The 8,054-nt window shown below is 40.7% G+C and overlaps 1 protein-coding gene across 1 annotated transcript in view; it reads left to right on the top strand.

Annotated features, from left to right (window-relative positions):
* Nucleotides 1–7,494, top strand: part of LOC116401541 (F-box/WD repeat-containing protein 4-like) — a 12,062-nt gene extending 4,568 nt beyond the window's left edge. The window contains exon 6 of the mRNA XM_031879996.1: nucleotides 5,550–7,494. Within this exon, the coding sequence (XP_031735856.1) occupies nucleotides 5,550–5,664 (115 nt within the window). The 3' untranslated portion in view covers nucleotides 5,665–7,494. The remainder of the gene's footprint in view (nucleotides 1–5,549) is intronic.
* Nucleotides 7,495–8,054: the final 560 nt, after the last annotated feature.

Genomic DNA, 8,054 nt, shown 5'->3' with positions numbered 1-8,054 from the left:
ATTTATTTATTTATTTATTTAAAAAAAAAAAAATACTTTTTTACAAACAATTACCACTTATGGTGACTCATAACCAGTCTGTAATTTATTATATCGGACTATACCTGAGGAATTTCATTATTCACTCAAAGCACCCAATGACCACTTACAGTTTATCATAATAGTGATTGTAATGCATGATTAAAAAAAAATATATAACTATGGGGATTATAATACACTTTGATCCTTACAAAAACAAAATAACAGGGAGTCACCAGCAGTTATGGAATATTATTATACTTCACCTTACAAATCGTTATAAATTATTTGATGTGTTATAATTATTGCATATTTAATCATATTATTGATTAAAGCATTATACATATTTTGAGTGCTTAAAGCAGATTATAAGGACATTATAAGCATGTTTATAATGCATTATAGATATGGAGAAAGTGTTACCGCTATATTTTCTCTCCAATCCAACTGAATAGATTTCGAAAGGAATAATTATATTATATTTTGGGAAATGTAGTCTGCGTTACTTTGAGATCTGTGATGTGTGAGAGACACGGCACCTCACTACTACCATTCAACATTGATTCAAGTACACATTTTTTTTCCGTACTGTAATTTGCTTCTTGCTTGTCCAGCGCGCTCTCTCTCTCTCTCTCTCGCTCTCTCTCTCTCTCTCTCTCTCTCTCTGGCATGTACACTAATCTCCCATTTTGTGTTTTAGTTCTTTTAAATGTATTGCTTACTCTAGTTTGTAACGCTACATTTCTCACCACCTTTGTCCAAGTTATAGATATAGAGTAAACACTTATAGAACAGTGAAAGTTCCCACGGCACTGTCAGCACTAAACCAGTGTGAGAATATTCCTAAAGGTACTGACTGAAATGGGCTTGAGAGAGCAGAAGCCAGCTCTTTGTAGTGGTGCTTTCGAGGAGCCCTTTGATTTCTCAGCCGCGTTTACACTCTTAATAACACACACCATTGACAACACACACACACAGGCAGGCAGATGCAGAGCGCTGTAACAGTATCCTGACTTCACCCACCTGCCCGTCCAGCGGAGAAAGGCAGGTGATCGTCCATCTGGCTGCAAAGTTGGAAACATCACATATCGCACCAAATGATTGCCTGTTCCGCATACAGCTTCAGGAATTATTAAAAACAAAGCGCAGTGGTTAATGTCAGCGTCCGAGGCTTCCGCATAGCAGGACACGGCCTATGTTATATATATTTTTTGGTTGTTTTTGACCAAATTACGAACTGGCTACGTGACCGCATCACGACACGGACAATCTCCTGATGTGGGCTACATGCGTGAAAGGGAAACTCCAGAAATTTCTCCGAAGCTTATTTGACAAAAGGGCTTATTTTTTTAATAGTGTTTACTTTCCAGTGTCTTACAATATACAAAATCGCAACATCTGATAACTGTTGGATTGTGTCGGATGCACGTGTGTCCATCCATAACCCCAACCTCACACCTGTAACTTCCCTACATCAAGGACACAGTACTTTCTACATAGGCACATCATTGTAGAGTCATCCAACATGGACAGAAACCGAGCCGTTCTGGAGCAGGTCTAACCCATTTTACTAAATATTTTTAACTCTAACCCTAAAAGGAATTTGAATCCTTAAAACCTAACCATAATCCAGTCATAGCTTGGTATTTAAACCGTATAAATAATACTAGAAGCTGATAAAAGGGCCTAATTTTCAGCCAAAAATTTAAACTGTTGCACTCAGATCCAATATGTCAGCAAACATGCATGGGGGGCCTCGTTCATCTGATCCAGGCCTTGTAGCGTCTCTCAGATCTGAGAGTAGCCAGCAGATTATCCACATCATTAATTTCTCCAATTTGCTGGCTGAAATAGCAGGCCGGGCCTCAGCCCTGCCGCCCCCTCATAATGGAAACTACCTCTCACTGACCAACGACCTGGTTAATTACAATTTCTCCTGGAAACCAGGTGTCAACTCACTGATAAACCTGTATAACTTCTGCCCGCACACACCCAGTAAAGCTCCTGGTTTTCACCCCAGTCGTATAAGCACAAGCCGAGATAAAACTTACAAAGGATACGACGACACAAATTATGATGCAGTAATTACACATTTGTTGTAGAACTGAAACCGGCTTCACACTGTGAACGGTCTTTTAAACATCCTGAGAATTTCTATGTTGTTTTGTCTTCAGACAGATTTTTATGCCCCTGCGCCGGTGACAGCCGTGGCCCGAGGCATTATATTTTCGGGTTTGTTAATCCGTCTGTATGTACGTACATCCTATTCATTCTGTTGAAGTAGATGTCTCAGGAACGCTAAGAGGGAATTTCTTAAAATCTGGCTTAACCCTCCACTTGGACTTAAGGTTGAATTTATCAGAATTTGGTTGTCAAAGGTCACTGCAATAAAACACATTTTTGGCTATAACTCCAGAATTTCTACGCTAATTTTGACAATTTCACACAAATTTCTAAAAAGATAAAATGATGAAGTGCTAACATTTCGGACAGACATGTATGATGGTGAGAAATACTGGAATATTGCATCTTAACAAAATGGGGAGGAAGTGTGTGAAAATCACTGTCTTCGGTGTCTTGTCTTTAAAGTCACACCTTTTTTGAAATATCAAACCTACATAGTTTTTAAATATTCTGATGTGTACGGTTTTTCTGTAGGTTTTCATTGAAGGCAATGCTTAAAATACTGCTACAAAACTTAAACGATTGTTGAGAGATTGCTGAATAATTATTTTAAAATGTAATGTTAGTTTAAAATTATGTTTTTAAACATCTGCTGAATATAGATATTACAAATAGGTGCTAGACTCCTTCCCATTCCCAGTGGACTAGTATGCCAATTTGTCCTTTTTGTGGTGTGTCTCGTTCAACGCCGGAAACGGTTTTAGTAAACAGTGAATATGTCACGATGGTTACTCTGTTTTTTTTTTTTTTTACACCTATTATTATTCACTCTCTCTTTCAATCCTTTAAACCAGAGTTGGTGATTTTTTTTTTTTTTGAACAGAGGAAAGACGAAGACAGTTTTGATGGGTTTTATTTAGTGTCTGTCAAGTTTGTATGAGGTGTGTTTCAATGACCAGCAAGGTAAAAATGACTTATCTGACTGGAGTCTGGTGGCTTTAAGGAGAGCATATTAATTGTATTTTTGGTTTGTTAATACATTTGAATAATTATCCAAATTCCTGTTGATAATATTATCGTATATTTCCTTTAACTCACATCACATAGCATTGCGGCGGGAAAGTAGCGCGTGCACCCGGGTGTCATGTTTCCATCACTGCCGAGAAGATACCCGCTACTTCTGACTGAATCATTTGTTCCGGCAACGAATGCTGATTGTAACCGTTTCCACTCCAGACAAAAGCCAGATGTTAGTGGGTGGTGTTAGTTGTTTTTTTTGTCCAGTGGGAAAAGAGGCTTTTCTTTCCTCTGATCACTTACAGGGAATTAATACAGAAACGTCACTTTCAACCAATCAATTTATGGCAGTTCATGTGTGCCGAAGTTCTACAACCCATTCCGAATTCATTAGAAACAATGGTTCAGATTAGGAGCATATCAGAATCACCTACGCATACATGGCCAACAAAGCTGATACATATATAAAAATCATAACATTCCCTTGTGAAATATCAATTTTTAATGCTACATATTGTATTTTCAATCTTCCGCAGATCAGTGGTTCCATTGGCTACTTGTGCTGAACCAGCAAGATAAACTGCTGTTTTTTTGGGGGGCTTTAGACCTCCTTGTCTGCCACTGTACGTTGTGATATTTTGGCCGTGCTTTAGACGACGGTTTAATGATGACCAAAATAAATTGGCACTGTCAATCATTTTATCTGTACATTGTGTGATACAGGCATCAACTGGTGCACGTCAAATGCCGTTAATTACATGCAGTGTATCGTCAACCACCTGGAGAAAAATCAACTTCTGTCGAACTGATAATCTATATACTTAACACGACTCCATCCACCACACACATCTCAGCCCACCTCTGTTTCCATCCCTGTGTTTCTGTTGATCCACTGGATATCATCTCAAGGTCTGTGAGTGAGGATTATGTGACTGCGGTGAAATGCCAAGGCTAGTGCTGGACGACCGCCCCCGTCCGCGCCGCCTCGGAAAAGATATCGATCCTATCTGTTGCTTTGGACCATGCCCCCCCCCTTACAGATTACTTTTCTTGATCATATTTCTTTTTCCACACCATATTGTGTACTCACACTCTATGCCCACTGATGGAGCTCATATTGGACAGGTTCAATGAACTATGACGAGGCACTACAGGAGGTTACAGGGGTAAAATAGGCTCCAATAACTTTTTCTCTCAATGTTATCCTCCAACACCTTCTCGTCACAACTCGTCACATACTGACATTTGGTCAGGACTCTTGGCGACACTGGGTAGCCCAGAGAGTCAAACTCTTAACGTTGTGAATTCAAACACAAACTTGCTTAGGTTTAGGCAACAAAACCACTTTAGGTTTAGGAAAAACATCACGGTAGGGCTTAAATTAAGTACGTAAACTAAATAAAATGTCACATAAGTACAGAAAACATAACTTCAAAATAACATTGGGACAAAAACGGCAGTCTCCTGGTAGAAAGTCCTGCTTTTGTTTGACCAATCCACCTCCAATTCCTCCCGCACAGAGTAGGTTTCTTTGGTCTTTATACTACGTTCACACTTCCGGAGCATTTTCTCTGAGCATCTAATAATGAGGCGGATGGTTTTACATTATAGTTGCATGAAAGTCTGGTGCGTTTCATACAGACGTTAAAGGGTGGCTTGTGCATTGGTATCGGTATTTGACGCTCTTGATATATCATTTCACCTTTTATGGTCAATATATAAATTATTTTTCCTATTTTATTTTGTCACTTTTAGCTTTTTTTTATGAAATCAAAAGTCATTCTAAAAATTTATTTTAATTTACCAAAATGAAAATAATTACAGTGTGCAATGTCTTGATTGGCATGTAGAAGATAAAAAAGGGCTGAACATACCTTGTATTGTTCATTGAGGTCCAAGAAAGAAATCCAAAATTCCACAATTGTTGATATAAATGGTGTTTTTCTGTCATTCCATAATTGAATACTAACCTCTTCTGCAAACAGACTCGGGTCTTAATTTGGAGCAAGCTTATTTGTTTAACGACATGTCTTTTATTTCCCTTGTACCATGAATAATGCAAACTCAAAACATCCTCCATTGTCTTGTTACATTCAGGATAATGTGCATTTCTACAGTGCCAATTCAATCAGTAGCCGAGAAAAACAGGGTCAGATCATATTCACCATACCTCTCACTTCCTCGTTTTAACAGAAATACTTTAATCATGCACTTGTTATTTTAATTCCCCTCGACTTTTCTACAGTGATGTTGCAGGATCATCTTGTGTTTTGGGTCTTTTGACATCATACACCTTCCTCCAGGTGACACAGCTGAGGCTGATCAGACCTACTTTTGTGTCCAGGTGACTAGCTAGCTACTTCCTTTGTGGTTTTCCTATTGCTCCACAGCTATGTCGAGGCTCTCTCTGCCGCATCTATGGTGTTGGCTGTCGTAGGCTCTGGGCAAGGACTGCGAAGCCCCTGCATCCAACTTCAACCAGGATTCAGCTTGCCCTCCTGCTAACTTGCCCGCATTCATAAACCAGAGGTGAGCTTCCTCTCGAAGGCCTTGGCCAAGCGATCTTCCCAGGGATCTATTACTTCCACTATGAGGACTTTCCTCAGGATTCGGACATGAGGACGAGTCCCTTGCAGAGGCCAAGATCCTGTCCTGGCGGCACCCAGCTCTTGTAATGATGATGGCCTGTTTTGAGGGGCGGGACCGCTTGCTGTACTGCACCTCCATTGCTGCCTCCACCTTCTCCTTAACCCCCATCCTACAAATGTATTCAACATAAAGACTACTGACTGGGGTCCCCAAGAAAAAACTACCGTAAGAGACAACCATCATACCAAAACGCTAACTAATGTCTTCTTAGTCATTATTAGTTATGCAATTAATGTCATCTGATGGAAAAAAGCTGTTGACCAGCTTCCACTGCTTGCCATCTCCTAGCAGTCCTCAACTCGATTCCATCTTTTGACCACGTTTGGGTCAAACAACTCCCTTTCTTGCAACACCCCCCTAATTTTCGTCATCTTGAAATTGTCTTCCAAGGATCTGACTGGCAGTCGCAGCCAGCTCAGACTCCTAGGCTCCTAGGTGGATCAGTGTTGATGAGGTGTCCGTCAGGGTACTTTCAAACATCTTGATGGTAGGGGTGGTAGAATAAAAGGAGAAAGTCCGAACAGCAGAGTTGTGAGTGCAACATGACTGTAATTAGAGCTGTGGAAATGGACATTAAACGGGATTTACCTTGTCAGCCATTATAGTACAGTTGAAATTATTTGTATATCACCTTTAATTTGAGGATTATGGATGGATTCTATTAGAGATGAGTCTCCAGCCCGTCTCTGTCCACTCTGTATCTCTCTCTGCTCTCTCTCCTGCTGTATACCTGGTGTGTGTGGGTCCAGGCTATAGGAAGAGGGGCAGGTGGTTAGCTAATAGCTGACTGAGATGTTTCCTGCAGACCCTGCTGTCATTCAAACAAGACCCAACAGGTCGAAGTGTGGGCCAGGCAGTTGCAGATGTGTAGCGGGAGGTCAGCTCTCACACCAAGTCACGGACGATGAGCTTTTTTGGACACGGCTGGCTTTGAGCTGGGTGCTCGGCTGGGTACTCGCCACAATGTTCCCGCCGCCAACTCAGAATGACTTCATCACATAAATTGCGCCAAGCTTGAAGGCTCTACAAGTTGAGCCCAGTTCACAGTTCATCTGGTTTGCAGAAACTGAGGTATGATGTGCATGTCTAGAAAGTAATGGAGCACAAACAAAAGTGCTTTCTGGGGCTGAGCTGTAAAGTGCTGGTTGAAAAGACACTTTTGGAATGGCAAGTGTGTTCATCTTCCAAGAGGAAGGCTGTATGTGAGAAAAAATATCAGTTAAATATCCCTTTCTAGATTTCAGCTCCATTAAAAGAATTCTGAAAAATCAGTGTTGATTTTTGTTAAAACATTTAAACTCCTATAGTAAATTAGGTTTGGTACCTAAAATGTGCTGTAACTCCTAGGTTAATTTTCACATTTGCGGACTCCAAATTAGTTATTTTGAAAAATACTCAAGTCTTGAAAGTTGTAGACACAAGGTACCTCATATAGCAAGTATTGGGATGAAGATGAAGCGAGCTATGTTGCAGGTACCTTACATAATCTGAATAGAAGAAGTGGATTTAGTGACTGACATCAATTATTGGTTTGTTGACTGCCGTTTTGAAGCCTAGAGTTCAGCATTTTTGCTGTCACCACCTTGGTTGCCATGTTGGCACCGTGTTAACCCCGCCCTAAAGCATACCCTGCTATTATACTCTAAATAGGACCATCATTTACTAAATGAACATCATGCTGTATTTAAGAAGACTTGAAACTAGCGATTGAGACCATAAACTCATGTTTACAATGTTTACTGAGGGAATAAATCAATTGAGAAGTAGAGTCGTTTATCGATAGACTTCTATTAAATCGGACATCATTTTGTAACCAGAGGAGTCACCCCCTGATGGCCATTAGGAAGAATGCAAGTTTAAGGCTATTCTGCATTGGCTTCACTTTTCAAACCCGGAGGTTACTCCCTGGTACCATGTCTGAAAATTTACAATTTACAGTCCAGTAAAATAAGAAAGTCTTACACCCTTGTCACGATAAAACTTAGATGGTAACCCAAGAGGCATAAAACCCAGAAAGCCAACAGCAATATTGCCATCTGTGTGTCTTGCCAGACTAGGCGAGTATCCTGATTTGGAGCTTGGTTGGGGTTTGGCATTTTGGGGAAGGGGGTACGCTACACTGACCACTAGTGTGGCGGGGGGGGCAGGGCAGGGCAGTGAAGGGAGAAGCTACCCTGAAGAGAGGTGAGAACGGGGGTGGGGGGGGCCGCTACAATTGTTTTGTCGAGAATTCCTCAAGCACAACT

Source organism: Anarrhichthys ocellatus, unplaced genomic scaffold (assembly GCF_004355925.1).
Source record: "Anarrhichthys ocellatus isolate YVR2014 unplaced genomic scaffold, GSC_Weel_1.0 scaffold517, whole genome shotgun sequence".
Classification (NCBI taxonomy): Eukaryota; Metazoa; Chordata; class Actinopteri; order Perciformes; family Anarhichadidae; genus Anarrhichthys; species Anarrhichthys ocellatus.
Note: the sequence above shows the minus strand (reverse complement) of the source record. Positions and strands in the feature narration are given on the sequence as shown.